Source organism: Salvelinus alpinus, chromosome 34, assembly GCF_045679555.1.
Source record: "Salvelinus alpinus chromosome 34, SLU_Salpinus.1, whole genome shotgun sequence".
NCBI lineage: Eukaryota > Metazoa > Chordata > Actinopteri > Salmoniformes > Salmonidae > Salvelinus > Salvelinus alpinus.
The window spans coordinates 14,518,361-14,543,530 of NC_092119.1; the positions used below are offsets into that span (position 1 = coordinate 14,518,361).

General features: G+C 50.9%; 1 protein-coding gene across 1 annotated transcript; it reads left to right on the top strand.

The window, feature by feature from the left end:
• The first annotated feature begins 3,641 nt into the window (after positions 1–3,641).
• On the top strand, positions 3,642–21,910 carry LOC139563503 (myb-like protein D). Its single transcript, XM_071382214.1, has 2 exons — positions 3,642–5,424; positions 21,594–21,910. Exons 1-2 carry the CDS (start codon positions 3,642–3,644, stop codon positions 21,908–21,910), a joined length of 2,100 nt encoding a protein of 699 aa, XP_071238315.1.
• Positions 21,911–25,170: the final 3,260 nt, after the last annotated feature.

Consider the following 25,170-nt stretch of genomic DNA (forward strand, 5'->3'; position numbering starts at 1 on the left):
GAAATATTGTATTATTTCTAACAAAAATATCTACAAATATTTCAGGATGTTTTGTGTCCCTGGAAACAATCAGAATGGATGTAAACATAACAGTTTTGAAAACAGCTTATCAAAAGCAGTGGTCTCTTGGCACAACTAACCCCGGGTATGGGGTACGTTGCGCATAGGGACAGGGTAAGTTGAACAGCCCTGAGATATGTGAGTGATGGTGTCCTGTGACAGTGGCTGATGGTGTCCTGTGACAGTGGGTGATGGTGTCCTGTGACAGTGAGTGATGGTGTCCTGTGACAGTGGGTGATGGTGTCCTGTGACAGTGGGTGACGGTGTCCTGTGACAGTGGGTGATGGTGTCCTGTGACAGTGGGTGATGGTGTCCTGTGACAGTGGGTGATGGTGTCCTGTGACAGTGGGTGATGGTGTCCTGTGACAGTGGGTGATGGTGTTGGTAGGTCAAAGTTTAATTCATCGAATGGGGGTGTGATAGATTGAGTATCTTAAATGTATGCCAACATTCAGATATTGATCTCTCTGCTCAATATAACTTACCCTTCCATTTCTTGACCCATTGTCTGGGACAGGGATGCTGTTTCCATGGTAATGTATTCAATCAATTTTAAGCACTGGAGGAGCTCCAGGAAGCATCAGACATTGATAAATGATTGACACAATGATAGCTGTAAAGCTATAATCATCAACAACTCTCATTGCTCGGTGAACACAGCCGTAAACAAGGCTCACTCTCAGTTTCCTGTGGTTGCCTCGAGGCATGTCACAGGAAGTGATGTCATTTCCTGCTCCATCACATCAGTGTGGAAAGTAGAAGCTAGAAGCCCCCCAAAATTCTTCAGACCTACTTATGAGATGATACATGTGGGGCCATAGGCTTTAATTAGACATGGTTGGTTTCCGAAGTGAAGTAAAATAACCTAAATCTCTTACCCAGTAACCACTGCAGCTAAACATACGATATGATATATGGGACCAGAAGCTTTTTTTTTGTGACCAACTTTTTATTCCGTTTTATCCTTTTTCTTTTTCAGAGGGGGCTTACAGGTATAGAAACAATCAAATAAATACATACAAAGATACCCCGACCCATTCTCCCCTCAGTCCCCATCCACCCCGACCTATTCTCCCCTCAGTCCCCATCCACCCCGACCTATTCTCCCCTCAGTCCCCGTCCACCCCGACCCATTCTCCCCTCAGTCCCCATCCACCCCGACCTATTCTCCCCTCAGTCCCCATCCACCCCGACCTATTCTCCCCTCAGTCCCCATCCACCCCGACCTATTCTCCCCTCAGTCCCCATCCACCCCGACCTATTCTCCCCTCAGTCCCCGTCCACCCCGACCTATTCTCCCCTCAGTCCCCATCCACCCCGACCTATTCTCCCCTCAGTCCCCATCCACCCCGACCTATTCTCCCCTCAGTCCCCATCCACCCCGACCTATTCTCCCCTCAGTCCCCATCCACCCCGACCCATTCTCCCCTCAGTCCCCATCCACCCCGACCTATTCTCCCCTCAGTCCCCATCCACCCCGACCTATTCTCCCCTCAGTCCCCGTCCACCCCGACCTATTCTCCCCTCAGTCCCCATCCACCCCGACCTATTCTCCCCTCAGTCCCCATCCACCCCAACCTATTCTCCCCTCAGTCCCCATCCACCCCGACCTATTCTCCCCTCAGTCCCCATCCACCCTGACCTATTCTCCCCTCAGTCCCCATCCACCCCGACCTATTCTCCCCTCAGTCCCCATCCCCCCCGACCTATTCTCCCCTCAGTCCCCATCCACCCCGACCTATTCTCCCCTCAGTCCCCATCCACCCCGACCTATTCTCCCCTCAGTCCCCATCCACCCCGACCTATTCTCCCCTCAGTCCCCATCCACCCCGACCTATTCTCCCCTCAGTCCCCATCCACCCCGACCTATTCTCCCCTCAGTCCCCATCCACCCCGACCTATTCTCCCCTCAGTCCCCATCCACCCCGACCTATTATTGGATGTTTCGGTAGCATGGCTGACCTACATTGTAAATATAGATAAAAGGAGTTGCCAATGTGTATGTCCAGTATCTTTCAGATCTTGGAATGTCCAAGACATTGGTAAGGGTACAGATTCCACATTTGGACCACTGGGGGGATGCAAAAGGCCGCTTTCCAGATCGGAAGGCATTATTGTGAAACATTGGATTATGGGCATGCCATTTTGATTCCCAGTTACATTGTTTTTCAATTTTGCGGCAAATATAAATTGTTTGAGCAATAATTGGACCAAAGCGTTGTTTACATTGTTTAAGGGATATATCAGTGAAGACCACCTCTAGTGCCTGGAAATACAATTTAAAGTTTGGTACGGACAGTCCTCCTACATCTTTCCCTCTGTGTAAATGTCTTAATTTGATTGGGTATCAATAGAGAGGCAGTAGGGCTGATTGGGTTGATACATTTTATAACTTGATATGAAGCTGAACGTATCTATGATCTTCAATGTGTTTGGGAGCGATTGAGATACATTCTCTAGATATAATAAAATATCATCTGCGTATTAATGAGATGAAGTGATCAGTACATTTGTGTAATATTGGTGTTATAGCACCACAGGCTAGAATTAGGTAAGGGAAAGTACAATAAATGAAATCTGTTATCCGGTAACCACTGCCGCTAAACATACTGCTGACCTACATTGTAAAGCAGCAGCGACCCACATACGATATGATATATAGGACCACAGGCTTTAATTAGGTAAGGGGAAGTACAATAACCAACATCTATTACCCAGTAGCCTTACAGCAGGTTGTCATTTGTTGGGATGACTCATGTACTGGTGAGCTCTGCCAGGGAGTCACCACCTGGGACCACCACAAAGTAATAAAATCTGATTTAAAAATAACCCTGACCTTAACCACACTGCTAACCTCATGCCTTAAACCTTATGCCTAACCTTAAATGAAGACTAAAAAAACGAATTTCATAAATATATATAGCCAATTGTGTACTTTGCAGCTGGCCCATCTAGTGGAAATCGCTCAGATCTGCCTCCAGGGCAAGATTCCTCCCAATAAATGTTAAACTGAAGCCTAACCATTGTTGCTAAACACTGAGTGTTCCCTCAAATCCACGGGTAAAGGGATTGTGTGCACAAGTGCGTATGTGTGCGTACATGTGTGTGTGTGTGTGCGTACATGTGTGTGCGTGCCTGCATGCCTGTATGCATGTGTGTGAATGTGTGTGTGTGTGTGTGCGTGTGTGTGTGTGTCAACCAGAAGTGGGGACAGGATGTTGGGTGTAGGATGTTCCAAGTGTATCTGGTGTCCTTTGCAGCAGACACCTGTCCATCTCACCCACCAGAGTTTCTGTATGTGCCTTTGAAACCAGAGCGGTTTCAAGGCACACGGAGAGTGCTGATGCTTCTGTACTGTATGTGGAACAAGAAGAGGAGGTGAGATGTTCCCCACTCGTTGATGTCTCTGACTGTTTATGTACATAATGTATAAATGCAAGCACAGCTCAGAGCAGCACAGATGCCTAACGCATGCACGCCCACACAGCAGTCAGCTGTGTACACAAAAAGACAGCAGAAAAATATTATGTGAATGTGCCTTGGTTTCTTTACTGTAACAAGGGCCTTTCATCCTGAAATAAATGGAAAGATGCTACAGAACATCACTGCTGCTGTTGTATTGCTCCAATGACAACCGTACAGACAACCGTACAGACAACCGTACAGACAACCGTACAGACAACCGTACAGACAACCGTACAGACAACCGCACAGACAACCGTACAGACAACCGTACAGACAACCGTACAGACAACCGCACAGACAACCCTACAGACAACCGTACAGACAACCGTACAGACAACCGCACAGACAACCGTACAGACAACCGCACAGACAACCGCACAGACAACCGTACAGACAACCGCACAGACAACCGTACAGACAACCGTACAGACAACCGCACAGACAACCGTACAGACAACCGTACAGACAACCGTACAGTCAACCGTACAGACAACCGTACAGACAACCGTACAGTCAACCGTACAGACAACCGTACAGACAACCGTACAGACAACCGTACAGACAACCCTACAGTCAACCGTACAGACAACCGTACAGACAACCGTACAGACAACCGTACAGACAACCGTACAGACAACCGTACAGTCAACCGTACAGACAACCGTACAGACAACCGTACAGACAACCCTACAGACAACCGTACAGACAACCGTACAGACAACCGTACAGACAACCGTACAGTCAACCGTACAGACAACCGTACAGTCAACCGTACAGACAACCGTACAGACAACCGTACAGACAACCGCACAGACAACCGTACAGACAACCGTACAGACAACCGTACAGACAACCGTACAGTCAACCGTACAGTCAACCGTACAGACAACCGTACAGTCAACCGTACAGACAACCGTACAGTCAACCGTACAGACAACCGCACAGACAACCCTACAGACAACCGTACAGACAACCGTACAAACAACCGTACAGACAACCGTACAGTCAACCGTACAGACAACCGTACAGTCAACCGTACAGACAACCGTACAGTCAACCGTACAGACAACCGTACAGTCAACCGTACAGACAACCGTACAGTCAACCGTACAGACAACCGTACAGTCAACCGCACAGACAACCGTACAGTCAACCGTACAGACAACCGTACAGTCAACCGCACAGACAACCGTACAGACAACCGTACAGACAACCGTACAGACAACCGTACAGACAACCGTACAGTCAACCGTACAGACAACCGTACAGTCAACCGTACAGACAACCGTACAGTCAACCGTACAGACAACCGTACAGTCAACCGTACAGACAACCGTACAGTCAACCGTACAGACAACCGTACAGTCAACCGCACAGACAACCGTACAGTCAACCGTACAGACAACCGTACAGTCAACCGCACAGACAACCGTACAGACAACCGTACAGACAACCGTACAGACAACCGTACAGACAACCGTACAGTCAACCGTACAGACAACCGTACAGTCAACCGTACAGACAACCGTACAGTCAACCGTACAGACAACCGTACAGTCAACCGTACAGACAACCGTACAGTCAACCGTACAGACAACCGTACAGTCAACCGTACAGACAACCGTACAGACAACCGCACAGACAACCCTACAGACAACCGTACAGACAACCGTACAGACAACCGTACAGTCAACCGTACAGACAACCGTACAGTCAACCGTACAGACAACCGTACAGTCAACCGTACAGACAACCGTACAGTCAACCGTACAGACAACCGTACAGTCAACCGTACAGACAACCGTACAGTCAACCGTACAGACAACCGTACAGTCAACCGCACAGACAACCGTACAGACAACCGTACAGACAACCGTACAGACAACCGTACAGACAACCGTACAGTCAACCGTAATGCCCAAAGACAATCGTACTGTGATGTCATCAGACTTCCTATTCTCAGACCCAAGTAAGTCTTGTAACTCAGGGTTATTAGAGTGAGAGAGACGGAATCGGTTGAAGAGTTTGCTGGGGACAGCAGCAGCTCTGTGTATCCCTCGTCTCCCTCGTCTCCCTCGTCTCCCTCGTCTCCCTCGTCTCCCTCGTCTCCCTCGTCTCCCTCCCTGCTCCGTCTCCTGGTGCAACACCATTCTGATTCTAGATCTGTTTATGTTGTCTTGACAACTCCTCGTGTTTGGTTATTTTGCATGTCAATGTCCGCATCAGAGTTGGCAAGACAGCACAAACAGATCTGGGACCAGGTTGGTGCAAAACAATGGTGCTACCCATACTCACCCGGGGTTAAGGTGTGTTTACACAGCAGCCATGAACATGTAAACTGGCGAAATCACAACGACAGCTGAAGCTTTGTTTCCTATGATGCAGGACCAGAAACCAAAGTCCACCTGGACCACTCAGGCCCATGCCCAGAGCATTTTTACCCCTCATAGCACAGTCTGGTTTGGTCTCCCATGTTCGGTTAGTCTGTGAAGGTTACATTACATTACGGGAAGGGCCAGACTAAGTGGGTTTAAATAGTCCTCCACACTACTTCCTCTGGGAACCTGTTAATGACATAAACAGGTCAAAACAAACTACTGGAAAACAACAAGCTAGACTGTTATGAGGTTCATTAAACCCCCTTGCAACATGTTGTTGATTCTGTAGCTACTCTAAAGGTCACAGCGGTTCAGTTCAGTATAACTCACTACTACTTGTTGTATATTGTATGTCACTTATTATTTCTTGAATGTTAACTAGGTTTGGCAGCAAACCTAGGGGTAAGCTGAAGGGGGCTGGGCAGAGGAGGATGTTGAATGGGTCTGAGGCTTGGGCTAACTAAAATGAAAATGTTAAGAAAATAATGTCACAAATTATACCAACAAGCCTAGATAATTTCCTGTAGTGGTGCTTAAACTGAGCTATTTCTGCCCTGGCTCTGTTTATTTTCATAGGAGAGGAGGAGGGGAGGAAGAGAAGAGAAGAGGAGGGGGGAGGAAGAGAAAAGGAAGAGGAGAGGAAGGGGAGGGGGGAGGAGAGAGGAGGGGGGAGGAAGAGGAGGGGGGAGGTAGAGAAGAGGAGGAAGAGAAGAGGAGGGGGAGGAAGCGGAGAGGGGGCTGTGTGTGGACATATAATCCTCTATGAAAAGTGATTTAATTATAAAGTCCAGTACAGAACTTCACATCCCTGCTCTCCTCTCCCCTTACTCCCCTGTCCTCCCTGCTCCCCTTCTGCCCTCTCATCCATTCTCCTCCTGCTCCCTGCCCTGCTACCAGCTCCTTTCCCTTCTCCTCTCACAGCTCCCCTCCTTGTTCCCCTTCCTCCTCCTCCCTGCCTCCATGCCTCCCTAACCGCCCCCCCCCCCCAATTATCTGCTTCCTACCTCCCCACTACCCACTCCCAACTACTCCCTCTCCCCCTACTCCTCCTTCCTCTCTATCCCCCCTCCTCCTCCTTCCCCTCTCCCCCCCCTCCTCCTTCCCCTCTCTCCCCCCTCCTACTTCCCCTCTCTCCCCCCTCCCCCCTCCTCCTTCCCCCTCCCCCTCATCCTCCTCCTCCTCCTTTCGTCTCTCCCCTCCTGAGTGCTAGCCCAGCCCGCACTTCCAGAACTCTGTTGGTTGATGTTTACAGGACTGAATTGGCCTTCTTGCATGGTGCAGGTTGCCTGCGGTGATATCTTATTTATACAAGGCCCGATATGGGAGAATAGAGAGGTTTATTTTGGTCTATTCCCCATAGATGGATCTGATTTCTCCCGACCCGAGTCGTTTCCTATATACGTGCTGCTCTTCAGGTTGGAGAGCGTGCTGGACCCGTCGCCTGGCTACGGTCGGACAGAGTTTGTTGTTAATCAACATAGTTAAAAGGGCGGAGTGAATGAGTGGTCTCAGCCTTAACTCGTAGAGTTAGATTTAGATTTAGGACAATGGAGTGACTTCAGGCACTTTACAGGAAGTTGACTATTAGACTCATAAAAACAAGCACTGTTTATCTTCACTTATTACGTATGTCTCTTATCTGGTGGTGGTGTGTTATTGGGTAATATAATCACTCTAGTAAAGTTTTTCAGAGGACTATCAATCTGGAATGAATGGATTGGGAGTAATGAGATTGTTTACAATATGGTTGTTGTTATTGACTGGATGTTGTACACAGGGTTATTGGGTTGGTTTCTATTCTGAAATATGAGAAAAATCGCCAATTAAGTTTTGTCTTTTATCAAATGAATATAGTGAACATTTAGACAAGCAAAAATAAGTTATGAGTCTTTACATAAACTTTTCTTTCACACAGTCTGACTAAACATGTACTCATATTAAATGATGGAGATAATATATTTCTATTTCTAACCCAACACAGGGCATATTTGAAGTTTTACTGTCACATCTGTCTTTTATAACCTCTCTTGTCATAATACATTTTTATTTTATTTTTCCTTTATTTAATTAGGCAAGTCAGTTAAGAACAAATTCCTATTTTCAATGACGGCCTAGGAACAGCGGGTTAACTGCCTTGTTCAGGGGCAGAACGACAGATTTTTTACCTTTTCAGCTCGGGGATTCGATTTTGCAACCTTCTGGTTACTAGTCCAACGCTCTACGACACTATTCTGTATACTTCTGGCCCCTCTTTGGACACTGTGTTAACAAACCTTCAGATGAGCTTCAATGCCACACAACTCTCCTTCCGTGGCATCCAACTGCTCTTAAATGCAAGTGAAACTAAATGCATGCTATTCAATCGTTCACTGCCTGCACCTGCCCGCCCGTCCAGCATCACTACTCTGGACGGCTCTGACTTAGAATATGTGGACAACTACAAATACCTAGGTGTCTGGTTGGACTGTAAACTCTCCTTCCAGACCTACGTTAAGCATCTCCAATCCAAAATTAAATCTAGAATCGGCTTCCTATTTCGCAACAAAGCATCCTTCACTCATGCTGCCAAACTTACCCTCATAAAACTGACCATCCTGCCGATCCTCGACTTGATGTCGAGGATGATGTCATCTATAAAATAGTAATCTATAAAATAGCCTCCGCTCACTGGTCACCATAGCAGCACCCACTCGTAGCACGCGCTCCAGCAGTGTCAAGGGGTGAGTGTAGCTGGTGCATAGAAGTCAGGCGCGGGAGAGCAGAGATGAGTGGACAAAGCACTTTACTGAGGCAATCATTTGCACAGAACGCAACCGCGTCACAAAACATATGTCCAACGAACAAGTGAGGCAGCACAAAGTACAAAAACCCAAGTACAAAGTATCGGCTGCCACAAAGCACGGGTAATAAAACAAAACCCGGCGCAAACCAGCCAGACGCGTGCCAACCTTGACAGTAAACAATTTCCCACACAGACATGGGGGGAACAGAGGGTTAAATACACGACAAGTAATGAGGGAAATGTAAACCAGGTGTGTGGGGAAACAAGACAAAACAAATAGAAAATTAAAGGTGGATCGGCGATGGCTAGAAGACCGGTGACGCTTCCCGAACAAGGAGAGGAACCGACTTCGGCGGAATTCGTGACAAGCAGGTATATCTCACTGGTCACCCCCAAAGCCAATTCCTCCTTTGGTGGCCTATCCTTCCAGTTCTCTGCTGCAAATGATTGGAATGAACTGCAAAAATCACTGAAGCTAGAGACTCATATCTCCCTCACTAGCTTTAAGCACCAGCTGTCAGAGCAGCTCACAGATCACTGCACCTGTACATAGCCCATCTGTAAACAGCCCATCCAACTACCTCATCTCCATACTGTAATTATTTATTTATCTTGCTCCTAAGTATCTCTACTTGCACATTCATCTTCTGCACATCTACCATTCCAGTGTTTAATTGCTATATTGAAATTATTTTGCCACTATGGCCTATTTATTGCCTGTATTTAGACTTTTCTATTGTGTTATTGACTGTATGTTTGTTTATTCCATGTGTAACTCTGTGTTGTTGTTTGTGTCACACTGCTTTGCTTTATCTTGGCCAGGTCGCAGTTGTAAATGAGAACTTGCTCTCAACTGGCCTACCTGGTTAAATAAAGGTGAAATAAAAAAACACAAATAAAAAAAGTTGTAGGATATATGATGTTAAGTAGGAATAGATGTAGGATATATGATGTGTGTGTTTGTGTGTGTGCTTGAGTCCGTGCGTGTGCATTTGTGTATGTACACACTCTTGGAAAGTTGGGAAGAGGGGTTAGATGGTATCCTCCCCAGCAGCAACATCTGGAGCAGAGCATCAACCTCTGGACTAGAGCATCAACATCTGGACTAGAGCATCAACATCTGGACTAGAGCATCAACATCTGAACCAGAGCATCAACATCTGGACCAGAGCATCAACATCTGGACCAGAGCATCAACATCTGAACCAGAGCATCAACATCTGGACCAGAGCATCAACATCTGGACCAGAGCATCAACATCTGGACCAGAGCATCAACATCTGGTGTGGAGCATCAACATCTGGTGTGGAGCATCAACATCTGGTGTGGAGCATCAACACATCTGGACCAGAGCATCAACATCTGGAGCAGAGCAGAGCAGAGCATCAACATCTGGAGCAGAGCAGAGCATCAACATCTGGACCAGAGCATCAACATCTGGAGCAGAGCAGAGCATCAACATCTGGAGCAGAGCAGAGCATCAACATCTGGAGCAGAGCAGAGCATCAACATCTGGAGCAGACTCTCTGATCCAATTATTTACGAGTCTGAATGAGATGGTTACGACCTGACTGGAACACAGCTTTTCGTAAACATATCATCCAGACAAATTTGTAACACCCCCATCTCCACAAGCCTTTTAAATACAAGACGGATCACAGTTCCTCTTAGTGATAACAGGGTTGACTGTGTGATGAGGTGGACGTGAGAGCTGTCTGCCAGCCTGCCTGACCATAAGCTACAACGGTCTGTTCATCCAATCTATGGTACTGTAAGCCTCCATGAATCTTTGGTTTCTTATCGTTTCCTGGGTTAGTTTGATACGCAGGTTTTTCTATTCCCTCTATTATGTGTGGGGGTTTTTCACACCTTAATATCCAACTATATCCAGTACTCTTCATTGAAGCCCAAACACTGTTTCTGTTTTCTAATTGTACACACAGTTACAGGAAGTTTGTGTCCTTCTCAACACCTGAGTCCGCTATACTGGTGGAGACATCCAGACTCAGGATCTGGAGGAAAAGCTGCTTGACCATAATGAGACCACAAGCTGCTTGATCATAATGAGACCACAAGCTGCTTGACCATAATGAGACCACAAGCTGCTTGACCATAATGAGACCACAAGCTGCTTGACCATAATGAGACCACAAGCTGCTTGACCATAATGAGACCACAAGCTGCTTGACCATAATGAGACCACAAGCTGCTTGACCATAATGAGACCACAAGCTGCTTGACCATAATGAGACCACAAGCTGCTTGACCATAATGAGACCACAAGCTGCTTGACCATAATGAAACCACAAGCTGCTTGACCATAATGAGACCACAAGCTGCTTGACCATAATGAGACCACAAGCTGCTTGACCATAATGAGACCACAAGCTGCTTGACCATAATGAGACCACAAGCTGCTTTACCATAATGAGACCACAAGCTGCTTGACCATAATGAGACCACAAGCTGCTTGACCATAATGAGACCACAAGCTGCTTGACCATAATGAAACCACAAGCTGCTTGACCAAAAATGGACCATCCATAATCATAATCCTCGAACCATTGGAGACTTTGGAGAGTATGTCTCCCAGACAGGCAGAAACATTTCCCACTGTTTAATGTCTGTATATTGTCAGAAACAGTTCTTATGGTATGGTTGCATAGCGTTGTGCGGTTCTGTTAAATTGATTGCATTGTAATCGTCCTGTTCAATGGATGGGCCTGGTCGTGCTGTTGCGTGGCTGAGGGCCGTTCGGTGCAGTTGTTGTGTGATGTGGCATGGGTTTAAAATGGTATGGATGAATGACGTTTGTGTAATGCTTTGTGTTAAAGCTGTGTCATGACAAGGGGGCTTTTCATGTAATGCTGGTAAATGATGTTGGAGGGCAGTCTATGGGTTTCAACATTTCAATATGTTCTCTCTCTAGACCATATCTATATCTCTCTCTCTCTCTCTCTCTCTCTCTCTCTCTCTCTCTCTCTCTCTCTCTCTCTCTCTCTCTCTCTCTCTCTCTCTCTCTCTCTCTCTCTCTCTCTCTCTCTCTCTCTCTCTCTCTCTCTCTCTCTCTCTCTCTCTGTCTCTGTCTCTGTCTCTGTCTCATAAAAATAAAGATATTTCAAATGTCATATTATGTATATATACAGTGTTGTAACGATGTACAAATGGTTGAAGTACAAAAGGGAAAATAAATAAGCATAAATATGGGTTGTATTTACAATGGTGTTTGTTCTTCACTGGTTGCCCTTTTCTTGTGGCAACAGGTCACAAATCTTGCTGCTGTGATGGCACACTGAGGTCTCTGTCTCTGTGTGTTCGTGTGTGTGTGTCTCTCTCTCTCCCCTCTCTCTCTCCCCTCTCTCTATCTCTCTATGTCTCTATGTCTCTCTCCCCCCAACCCTCTTTCTCTCTCTGTTCTCTCCTCTGCTCAATGCTGAAAGGGTGTCCTGACAGACAGTGAGACTAAGATCTCACTGTCTAAAATATGCACAGGTTCAAGTGTTGGCCATATCTGTTCTAATTCTCCCCTGGCCTGACATCTCTGTTCTAATTCTCCCCTGGCCTGACATCTCTGTTCTGATTCTCCCCTGGTCTACCATCTCTGTTCTGATTCTCCCCTGGCCTGCCATCTCTGGCCTGCCATCTCTGTTCTGATTCTCCCCTGGCCTACCATATCTGTTCTGATTCTCCCCTGGCCTACCATCTCTGTTCTGATTATCCCCTGGTCTACCATCTCTGTTCTGATTATCCCCGTGCCTACCATCTCTGTTCTGATTATCCCCTGGTCTACCATCTCTGTTCTGATTATCCCCTGGTCTACCATCTCTGTTCTGATTCTCCCCTGGCCTACCATCTCTGTTCTGATTATCCCCTGGTCTACCATCTCTGTTCTGATTATCCCCTGGTCTACCATCTCTGTTCTGATTATCCCCTGGCCTACCATCTCTGTTCTGATTATCCCCTGGTCTACCATCTCTGTTCTGATTATCCCCTGGTCTACCATCTCTGTTCTGATTATCCCCTTGCCTACCATCTCTGTTCTGATTATCCCCGTGCCTACCATCTCTGTTCTGATTATCCCCTGGTCTACCATCTCTGTTCTGATTATCCCCTGGTCTACCATCTCTGTTCTGATTCTCCCCTGGCCTACCATCTCTGTTCTGATTATCCCCTGGCCTACCATCTCTGTTCTGATTATCCCCTGGCCTTCACTATGAAATGTATCCACCAGTGTAGAAATTCAATGACATGTTCTATTTGTGCTGTGACATGTAAACAGACTAAACAGACAGTGACAGTGGTTATGTGATTGTAATGAATGGATGGAAGAACCCTTTTCCATCCTCCCACTAACACACCACACACTGCTAATCCTAACACACCACACACTGCTAATCCTAACACACCACACACTGCTAGTCCTAACACACCACACACTGCTAGTCCTAACACACCACACACTGCTAATCCTAACACACCACACACTGCTAATCCTAACACACCACACACTGCTAATCCTAACACACCACACACTGCTAATCCTAACACACCACACACTGCTAATCCTAACACACCACACACTGCTAATCCTAACACACCACACACTGCTAATCCTAACACACCACACACTGCTAATCCTAACACACCACACACTGCTAATCCTAACACACCACACACTGCTAATCCTAACACACCACACACTGCTAATCCTAACACACCACACACTGCTAATCCTAACACACCACACACTGCTAATCCTAACACACCACACACTGCTAATCCTAACACACCACACACTGCTAATCCTAACACACCACACACTGCTAATCCTAACACACCACACACTGCTAGTCCTAACACACCACACACTGCTAGTCCTAACACACGACACACTGCTAGTCCTAACACACCACACACTGCTAGTCATAACACACTCATCTCTCCCTGATTGTGAAAGACTCCTTCATGATGGAGAAACTTCTTGGATTTCACAATGCAGTTCCCAGTTCCATGCTATTTTAGCAGAGTGTTTTTTGCGCCAACAGCAGAAACTGACCAATCATACCTGAGTCAGACTACATGTGGTTTTCAAGAGTGCAACAGTTTGCATCTTCCTTATATTGCAAATTAGTGTCCTCTTCAGCATGTGCGTGTGTGTGTGTGTGTGTGTGTGTGTGTGTGTGTGTGTGTGTGTGTGTGTGTGTGTGTGTGTGTGTGTGTGTGTGTGTGTGTGTGTGTGTGTGTGTGTGTGTGTGTGTGTGTGTGTGTGTGTGTGTGCGTGTGTGTCTGTGTGTGCGCGTGCGTGTGTGCGTGTCTGTCTGTGTGTGCGCGTGCGCGTGTGTGCTTGCATTCATGTCCAGTTTTGAATGTACATTTCGTTAAACGTCTCTTATAAAGCCAGTATGGAAGATGTGTGGTCTGTGAGTGTGCACGTAGGGCTGGTCTGTGAGTGTGCACGTAGGGCTGGTCTGTGAGTGTGCCCGTCACACAGGGTGAAAAGGGGCTGAAGGTGCACTGTACTATCTATGTGAATTTGCTGGTGCAGGAAAGCATACTTCTCTCCAATAGGATCATGTATCCTACGTCTAGGTTAGCATGCACTGCCAACTCCTGTTGACTGTGTGCTACTGCAACACAATACATATTTGAGATGGAGAATGGGGACTGATTTTTCATTGCAGGTTAAAGTATAATACAAAAAATGATGCTCAGATCTGAAATCCATTGTACAGGGTGACGGCAGAGTTGACCTAGAACCCTCAAATTCAAACCTCGAAGCCAGTTCCACAGCTTTTGGTTATTGTTCCCCTCTAATCAGGGATTGATTTAGACATGGGACAGCAGGTGGTTGAATTAGGTGGAACAGAAAACCAGCAGTGGTCTGGACATCATAACTTACGATTTGAGTACCTCTGACATAGAAGATAGAATGTCTCAATGTAGAGATGGAGGGGTTTGTAGGGTTGACATTGGAGGGGGGTCCATGTCTTCACCAGGGTTAGTCAGGACTGTCAGGGGTCCATGTCGTCACCAGGGTTAGTCAGGACTGTCAGTGGTCCATGTCTACACCAGGTTTAGTCAGGACTGTCAGGGGTCCATGTCTTCACCAGGGTTAGTCAGGACTGTCAGTGGTCCATGTCTTCACCAGGGTTAGTCAGGACTGTCAGTGGTCCATGTCTACACCAGGGTTAGTCTGGACTGTCAGGGGTCCATGTCTTCACCAAGGTTAGTCAGGACTGTCAGGGGTCCATGTCGTCACCAGGGTTAGTCAGGACTGTCAGTGGTCCATGTCTACACCAGGTTTAGTCAGGACTGTCAGGGGTCCATGTCTTCACCAGGGTTAGTCAGGACTGTCAGTGGTCCATGTCTTCACCAGGGTTAGTCAGGGCTGTCAGGGGTCCATGTCTTCACCAAGGTTAGTCAGGACTGTCAGGGGTCCATGTCGTCACCAGGGTTAGTCAGGACTGTCAGTGGTCCATGTCTACACCAGGTTTAGTCAGGACTGTCAGGGGTCCATGTCTTCACCAGAGTTAGTCAGGACTGTCAGTGGTCCATGTCTTCACCAGGGTTAGTCAGGGCTGTCAGGGGTCCATGTCTTCACCAGGGTTAATCAGGACTGTCAGTGGTCCATGTCTTCACCAGGGTTAGTCAGGGCTGTCAGGGGTCCATGTCTTCACCAGGGTTAGTCAGGACTGTCAGGGGTCCATGTCTTCACCAGGGTTAGTCAGGACTGTCAGCGGTCCATGTCTTCACCAGGGTTAGTCAGGACTGTCAGGGGTCCATGTCTTCACCAGGGTTAGTCAGGACTGTCAGTGGTCCATGTCTTCACCAGGGTTAGGGGTTAGTCAGGACTGTCAGGGGTCCATGTCTTCACCAGGGTTAGTCAGGACTGTCAGGGGTCCATGTCTTCACCAGGGTTAGTCAGGACTGTCAGGGGTCCATGTCTTCACCAGGGTTAGTCAGGACTGTCATTGGTCCATGTCTTCACCAGGGTTGGTCAGGACTGTCAGTGGTCCATGTCTTCACCAGGGTTAGTCAGGACTGTCAGTGGTCCATGTCTTCACCAGGGTTAGTCAGGACTGTCAGGGGTCCATGTCTTTTCCAGGGTTGGTCAGGACTGTCAGTGGTCCATGTCTTCACCAGGGTTAGTCAGGACTGTCAGGGGTCCATGTCTTCACCAGGGTTGGTCAGGACTGTCAGTGGTCCATGTCTTCACCAGGGTTAGTCAGGACTGTCAGTGGTCCATGTCTTCTCCAGGGTTAGTCAGGACTGTCAGGGGTCCATGTCTTCACCAGGGTTAGTCAGGACTGTCGGTGGTCCATGTCTTCTCCAGGGTTAGTCAGGACTGTCAGTGGTCCATGTCTTCACCAGGGTTAGTCAGGACTGTCAGGGGTCCATGTCTTCACCAGGGTTAGTCAGGGCTGTCAGGGGTCCATGTCTTCACCAGGGTTAGTCAGGACTGTCAGTGGTCCATGTCTTCACCAGGGTTAGTCAGGACTGTCAGTGGTCCATGTCCTCACCAGGGTTAGTCAGGGCTGTCAGGGGTCCATGTCTTCACCAGGGTTAGTCAGGACTGTCAGGGGTCCATGTCTTCACCAGGGTTAGTCAGGGCTGTCAGGGGTCCATGTCTTCACCAGGGTTAGTCAGGACTGTCAGGGGTCCATGTCTTCACCAGGGTTAGTCAGGGCTGTCAGTGGTCCATGTCTTCACCAGGGTTAGTCAGGACTGTCAGGGGTAAATGTCTTCACCAGGTTTAGTCAGGGCTGTCAGGGGTTCATGTCTTCACCAGGGTTAGTCAGGACTGTCAGGGGTCCATGTCTTCACCAGGGTTAGTCTGGACTGTCAGTGGTCCATGTCTTCACCAGGGTTAGTCAGGACTGTCAGGGGTCCATGTCTTCACCAGGGTTAGTCAGGACTGTCAGGGGTCCATGTCTTCACCAGGGTTAGTCTGGACTGCCAGTGGTCCATGTCTTCACCAGGGTTAGTCAGGACTGTCAGGGGTCCATGTCTTCACCAGGGTTAGTCAGGACTGTCAGGGGTCCATGTCTTCACCAGGGTTAGTCAGGACTGTCAGGGGTCCATGTCTTCTCCAGGGTTAGTCAGGACTGTCAGGGGTAAATGTCTTCACCAGGTTTAGTCAGGGCTGTCAGTGGTCTATCCAGGTGGATTTTGTCTAACTCTCCAGGGAACGTGATCCCGGGCAGCCAGGGTTATACACATCTCATACAAACAGTTGTCCGGTTGGTCTAGCCGCCTGCCTGCCCCGGCACTGTCTCTGGCTCCGGTACCCATAGCGCTGCTCTGCATTAGGACAGAGGTTAAAGGTTAATGGAACATAGTGGTGCTAGGCCAGGATCCTCTGTGGATTTGGTAAATAACTAGCAGATTAATAGTGGAGAAGGAGAGAAAGAGAGAAACAGACCTCACATAGCCCCAGGACAGCAACACAATCATGAGAAAACAAAAATATAATTACTTGACACATTGGAAAGAATTAACAAAAAAACAGAGCAAACTGTAATGCTATTTGCCCCTAAACAGAGACTTCACAGTGGCAGAATACCTGAGCACCGTGACTGACCCAAACTTAAGGAAAGTTTTGACTATGTACTGACTCAGTGAGCATGGCCTTGCTATAGAGGCAGGCCGCCGTAGGCAGACCTGGCTCTCAAGAGAAAACAGGCTATGCGCAGACTGCCCACAAAATGAGGTGGAAACTGAGATCCACATCTGTGAAGGATGGTTTTGTTCTCTTTTTAACAAAAATATATGCCTTATAGAAATAGGACATGTTAATCACAAAGCATAGCGTGACTGCAGAAAAGCTGTTGTTAATCTGGGGTGTCGACTGGGCTAACCAGAAGGTTGAGACAAGATGGAAAAGTGCTGAATAACAAGAAAACAGGAACTGAGCAGTGTAGCCACAGACAACTCAACTCAAACTTCACAACAAACACTTCCGGATATCTGGATCCTGTGTGCTGTGAGGCTGGGACCAGCCTGGGCACCACCGATAGGCTAGCAAGTTTAACCCACGCTAAGCCTCTACTGTGACAGATGTAGTTCCAACTTTAGAGTTGGCCTGTCAGTATAAAAGAAGATGTCTGTACTATTTCAGTCAGTTCTCTGCTTTACCCTGCGTGGTGATACAGTGAACCCGTATATACGAAAATTGCATTTACCATTTATCGCTTATGTTAAATAAAAATACTTAAAGTATGTTCGGTGACTCTGAATCACATTTTATCCTGATACCAGATTCGATTGACGCAACCTTTTACACATCCTAACCTCCTGCCAAATGTATGACCATAATAGAGACACATATTTAACTCAGCTTACACCCCCAGCCTCAGCTAACACCCCAGCCCCAGCCTCAGCTAACAACTCAGCCCCAGCTCACACCCCCACACACAGCCTCAGCTAACACATCCAGCCTCAGCTAACACACCCAGCCTCAGCTAACACATCCAGCCCCAGCTAACCATCCCAGCCCCAGCCAACAGCCCCACCCCAAGACCCAGCTAACACCCCACCCCCAGCCTCAGCTAACACCCCCACCCCCAGCCTCAGCTAACATCCCAGTCCTCAGCTAACACCCCCACCCCCAGCCTCAGCTAACATCCCAGGCCTCAGCTAACACCACACCCCCACCCCCAGCCTCAGCTAACACCCCCACCCCCAGGCCCATCAAACACCCCACCCCCAGCCTCAGCTAACACCCCACCCCCACCCCCAGCCCCAGCTAACACCCCACCCCCAGCCTCAGCTAACACCCAACCCCCAGCCTCAGCTAACACCCCACCCCCAGCCTCAGCTAACACCCCACCCCCAGCTAACACCCCCAGCCCCAACCCCAGCTAACACCCCACCCCCAGCCTCAGCTAACACCCCACCCCCAGCCTCAGCTAACACCCCACCCCCAGCCTCAGTTAACACCCCACCACCAGCCCCAGCTAACACCCCCAGGCCCAGCCCCAGCCCCAGCTAACACCCCACCCCCAGCCCCAGCTAACACCCCCAGGTCCAGCCCCAGCTAACACCCCACCCCCAGCCTCAGCTAACACCCCACCCCCAGCCTCAGCTAACACCCCCATCCTCCAGCTAACACCCCCAGCCTCAAATAACACCCCCCAGCCTCAGCCTCAGCTAACACCCCCAGCCTCAGCTAACACCCCCAGCCTCAGCTAACACCCCCAGCCTCCAGCTAACACCCCCAGTCTCAGCCTCAGCTAACACCCCCATCCTCCAGCTAACACCCCCAGTCTCAGCCCCAGCTAACACCCCACCCCAAGCCTCAGCTAACACCTCCCAGCCCCAGCCCCAGCTAACACCCCCAACCCCAGCCCCAGCTAACACCCCACCCCCAGCCCCAGCTAACACCCCCAGCCCCAGCCCCAGCTAACACCCCAGCCCCAGCTAACACCCCCATCCCCAGCCCCAGCCCCAGCTAACACCCCACCCCCAGCCCCAGCTAACACCCCACCCCCAGCCTCAGCTAACACCCCACCCCCAGCCTCAGCTAACACCCCCAGCCCCAGCCCCAGCTAACACCCCCAGCCCCAGTCTCAGCTAACACCCCACCCCCAGCCTCAGCTAACAACTCCCAGCCCCAGCCTCAGCTAACACCCCCCAGCCCCAGCCTAAACTAACACCCCCAGCCCCAGCTAACACACCCCAGCCTCAGCCTCAGCTAACACCCCCAGCCTCCAGCTAACACCTCCCAGCCTCAGCTAACACCCCCCAGCCCCAGCCTAAACTAACACCCCCAGCCGCAGCTAACACCCCCCAGCCTCAGCCTCAGCTAACACCCCCAGCCTCCAGCTAACACCCCCAGCCTCAGCCTCAGCTAACACCCCCAGCCTCCAGCTAACACCGCCAGCCTCCAGCTAACACCCCCCAGCCCCAGCTAACACACCCCAGTCTCAGCCTCAGCTAACACCCCCAGCCTCCAGCTAACACCCCCAAGCCCCAGCTAACACCCCCCAGCCTCACCCTCAGCTAACACCCCCAGCCTCCAGCTAACACCCCCAGCCTCCAGCTAACACCCCCCAGCCTCAGCCTCAGCTAACACCCCCAGCCTCAGCTAACACCCCCATCCTCCAGCTAACACCCCCAGCCTCAGGTAACACCCCCCAGCCTCAGCCTCAGCTAACACCCCCAGCCTCAGCTAACACCCCCATCCTCCAGCTAACACCCCCCAGCCCCAGCTACCACCCCCAAACTCAGCCTCAGCTAACACCCCCACCCCCAGCCTCAGCTAACATCCCAGTCCTCAGCTAACACCCCCACCCCCAGCCTCAGCTAACATCCCAGGCCTCAGCTAACACCACACCCCCACCCCCAGCCTCAGCTAACACCCCCACCCCCAGGCCCATCAAACACCCCACCCCCAGCCTCAGCTAACACCCCACCCCCACCCCCAGCCCCAGCTAACACCCCACCCCCAGCCTCAGCTAACACCCAACCCCCAGCCTCAGCTAACACCCCACCCCCAGCCTCAGCTAACACCCCACCCCCAGCCCCAGCTAACACCCCCAGCCCCAACCCCAGCTAACACCCCACCCCCAGCCTCAGTTAACACCCCACCACCAGCCCCAGCTAACACCCCCAGCCCCAGCCCCAGCTAACACCCCACCCCCAGCCCCAGCTAACACCCCCAGGTCCAGCCCCAGCTAACACCCCACCCCCAGCCTCAGCTAACACCCCCATCCTCCAGCTAACACCCCCAGCCTCAGCTAACACCCCCCAGCCTCAGCCTCAGCTAACACCCCCAGCCTCAGCTAACACCCCCAGCCTCAGCTAACACCCCCATCCTCCAGCTAACACCCCCAGTCTCAGCCTCAGCTAACACCCCCATCCTCCAGCTAACACCCCCAGTCTCAGCCCCAGCTAACACCCCACCCCCAGCCTCAGCTAACACCTCCCAGCCCCAGCCCCAGCTAACACCCCCAACCCCAGCCCCAGCTAACACCCCACCCCCAGCCCCAGCTAACACCCCCAGCCCCAGCCCCAGCTAACACCCCAGCCCCAGCCCCAGCTAACACCCCCATCCCCAGCCCCAGCTAACACCCCACCCCCAGCCCCAGCTAACACCCCACCCCCAGCCTCAGCTAACACCCCACCCCCAGCCTCAGCTAACACCCCCAGCCCCAGCCCCAGCTAACACCCCCAGCCCCAGTCTCAGCTAACACCCCACCCCCAGCCTCAGCTAACACCTCCCAGCCCCAGCCTCAGCTAACACCCCCCAGCCCCAGCCTAAACTAACACCCCCAGCCCCAGCTAACACCCCCCAGCCTCAGCCTCAGCTAACACCCCCAGCCTCCAGCTAACACCTCCCAGCCTCAGCTAACACCCCCCAGCCCCAGCCTAAACTAACACCCCCAGCCGCAGCTAACACCCCCCAGCCTCAGCCTCAGCTAACACCCCCAGCCTCCAGCTAACACCCCCAGCCTCAGCCTCAGCTAACACCCCCAGCCTCCAGCTAACACCCCCAGCCTCCAGCTAACACCCCCCAGCCCCAGCTAACACCCCCCAGCCTCAGCCTCAGCTAACACCCCCAGCCTCCAGCTAACACCCCCAAGCCCCAGCTAACACCCCCCAGCCTCACCCTCAGCTAACACCCCCAGCCTCCAGCTAACACCCCCAGCCTCCAGCTAACACCCCCCAGCCTCAGCCTCAGCTAACACCCCCAGCCTCAGCTAACACCCCCATCCTCCAGCTAACACCCCCAGCCTCAGGTAACACCCCCCAGCCTCAGCCTCAGCTAACACCCCCAGCCTCAGCTAACACCCCCAGCCTCAGCTAACACCCCCATCCTCCAGCTAACACCCCCCAGCCCCAGCTACCACCCCCAAACTCAGCCTCAGCTAACACCCCCAGCCTCAGCTAACACCCCCATCCTCCAGCTAACACCCCACCCCCAGCCTCAGCTAACACCTCCCAGCCCCAGCCTCAGCTAACACCCCCAGCCCCAGCTAACACCCCCATCCCCCAGCTAACACCCCCAGCCCCAGCCCCAGCTAACACCCCACCCCCAGCCCCAGCTAACACCCCACCCCCAGCCTCAGCTAACACCCCACCCCCAGCCTCAGTTAACACCCCCAGCCCCAGCCTCCAGCTAACACCCCCAGCCCCAGCCTCAGCTAACACCCCACCCCCAGCCTCAGCTAACACCTCCCAGCCCCAGCCTCAGCTAACACCCCCCAGCCCCAGCCTAAACTAACACCCCCAGCCCCAGCTAACACCCCCAGCCCCAGCCTCAGCTAACACCCCCAGCCTCAGCTAACACCCCCAGCCTCCAGCTAACACCCCCCAGCCTCAGCTAACACCCCCCAGCCCCAGCCTAAACTAACACCCCCAGCCCCAGCTAACACCCCCCAGCCTCAGCCTCAGCTAACACCCCCAGCCTCAGCCTCAGCTAACACCCCCAGCCTCCAGCTAACACCCCCAGCCTCCAGCTAACACCCCCCAGCCCCAGCTAACACCCCCCAGCCTCAGACTCAGCTAACACCCCCAGCCTCCAGCTAACACCCCCAAGCCCCAGCTAACACCCCCCAGCCTCACCCTCAGCTAACACCCCCAGCCTCCAGCTAACACCCCCCAGCCCCAGCTACCACCCCCCAAACTCAGCCTCAGCTAACACCCCCAGCCTCAGCTAACACCCCCCAGCCTCAGCCTCAGCTAACACCCCCAGCCTCAGCTAACACCCCCATCCTCCAGCTAACACCCCCAGTCTCAGCCTCAGCTAACACCCCCAGCCTCCAGCTAACACCCCCAGGCTCAGCCTCAGCTAACACCCCCCAGCCTCAGCTAACACCCCCAGCCTCCAGCTAACCACCCCAGCCTCAGCCAACACCTCTCTAGGGCCTGTTCTGATAAAGAGATGATATTGAATGTCACAGCTTTAATGCAAAGGATGGCATGTTTGTTTTTACTACAACAAGAAAAAGAAGAATAGAAAGAAGAAAGAAAAAAAGAGAAGCGATGACACATATCATTACCATATATTTGCCACAATCAATGACTTGGAGAGCTTTATGACCTTACATACATACGTACATACGTACATACGTACATACATACATACATACATACATACATACATACATACATACATACATACATACATACATACATGGAAGGAAAGATTTGAGAATCAGTCTTTCATTTCACTATGGAATCCTGTAGACCTACACCTTTCATTTAACCTTCATTTAACCTTCATTTAACCTTCATTTAACTAGGAAAGTAGGTTAAGAACAAACTCTTATTTAACAATGACAACCTAAATAACAACTATACAGTCAGTGTCCTATATTCTTCTGAGTCTCCTCTGACATAACTGTACTGTACTGTACAGCATTACCCGCTTCCACCACCCTCTCTCTTTCCCCCAATGAATCACCCCCCCTACGGGCTGTCAGTTGGCCAGCAGGGAGGTCAGACCCCCACCTCACCCTCCTCACCCCCCAGTCACTCCCAGCTACAGCTTCCATTGTACTGCCTCACAATGGAACAGAGTCTTTGATCTTCGAGGTTGTGCACTCCTCCTCCTCATCTTTTTCCTTGTGTTTTTCAGATTGAGCCTTGACCTTCCATTCACCGCAGCAGAGAGGAGGAAAGGAGAGAAAGAAAGGAAATGAATGAAACTGTAATGAATTGGAGTGAGGGATGGAGAGAGAGAGTGATGAAGGGAGAGAGAGAGAGAGAGAGAGCGTGATGAAGGGAGGGAGGGAGAGAGAGATGAAGGGAGAGAGAGAGAGAGAGAGAGTGATGAAGGGAGGGAGAGAGAGAGAGAGTGACGAAGGGAGGGAGAGAGAGAGAGTGACGAAGGGAGGGAGAGAGAGAGAGTGATGGAGAGAGAGAGAGAGTGATGAAGGGAGGGAGAGAGAGAGAGTGACGAAGGGAGGGAGAGAGAGAGAGTGATGAAGGGAGGGAGAGAGAGAGAGAGTGATGAAGGGAGGGAGAGAGAGAGAGTGACGAAGGGAGGGAGAGAGAGAGAGTGATGAAGGGAGGGAGAGAGAGAGAGTGATGAAGGGAGGGAGAGAGAGAGAGAGTGATGAAGGGAGGGAGAGAGAGAGTGACGAAGAGAGGGTGAGGGCTGTTGTTCTCTGTCTTCAGTTATTAAAAGGCCTGGAGACATATCTATCCAATGCAGATTGTTTTGTCCAATTGACAAATTTGCTCTCCCCCAAATGTCTTCTTTGGTACATAGTGGTAATAATGGTTGAGGCTAAGGGTGAGGCTAAGGGTGGGGAGGGTAGGGGCAGGGATGTTGGGAGCTTCAATATCTGGGACAAGGACAACTACCGCTCTTCTGATCAGGGCTGTGTTACCGTAGCCCCATTGAGGTGTTGTGAATATTGGGGGTCATTACCTAACCCCATGCAGCCAGGTACAGCAGAGCAGGCTGACCGGTCTTTAGTAGATGGTCCACACAAACACTGTCTGGGACTGGAATAATCATTCTGTTGCCCCAGTACCCTACCACCCCAGTACCCTACCACCCCAGTACCCTACCACCCCAGTACCCTACCACCCCAGTATCCTACCACCATAGTACCCTACCACCCCAGTATCCTACCACCATAGTACCCTACCACCCCAGTATCCTACCACCATAGTACCCTACCACCCCAGTATCCTACCACCATAGTACCCTACCACCCCAGTATCCTACCACCATAGTACCCTACCACCCCAGTACCCTACCACCCCAGTATCCTCCCACCATAGTACCCTACCACCCCAGTATCCTACCACCATAGTACCCTACCACCCCAGTATCCTACCACCCCAGTACCCTACCACCCCAGTACCCTACCACCATAGTACCCTACCACCCCAGTATCCTACCACCATAGTACCCTACCACCCCAGTATCCTACCACCCCAGTACCCTACCACCCCAGTATCCTACCACCATAGGACCCTACCACCCCAGTACCCTACCACCCCAGTATCCTACCACCATAGTACCCTACCACCCCAGTATCCTACCACCATAGTACCCTACCACCCCAGTATCCTACCACCCCAGTACCCTACCACCCCAGTATTCTACCACCCTAGTATCCTACCACCCCAGTATCCTACCACCATAGTACCCTATCACCCCAGTATCCTACCACCCCAGTACTCTACCACCTCAGTACCCTATCACCCCAGTACCCTACCACCCCAGTACCCTACCACCCCAGGATCCTACCACCCCAGTATCCTACCACCATAGTACCCGACCACCCCAGTACCCTACCACCCCAGTACCCTACCACCCCAGTATCCTACCACCATAGTACCCTACCACCCCAGTACCCTACCACCCCAGTACCCTACCACCCCAGTACCCTACCACCCCAGTACCCTATCACCCCAGTACCCTACCACCCCAGTACCCTACCACCCAGTACCCTACCACCCCAGTATCCTACCACCATAGTACCCTACCACCCCAGTATCCTACCACCCCAGTATTCTACCACC

Coding starts and splice junctions, on each gene's coding strand:
- LOC139563503 (XM_071382214.1), top strand. CDS start 3,642: ATGGAAAGATGCTACAGAACATCACTGCTGCTGTTGTATTGCTCCAAT. Junction 5,425..21,593: donor AGACAACCGTACAGACAACC/GTACAGTCAACC, acceptor CCCATCCTCCAG/CTAACACCCCACCCCCAGCC.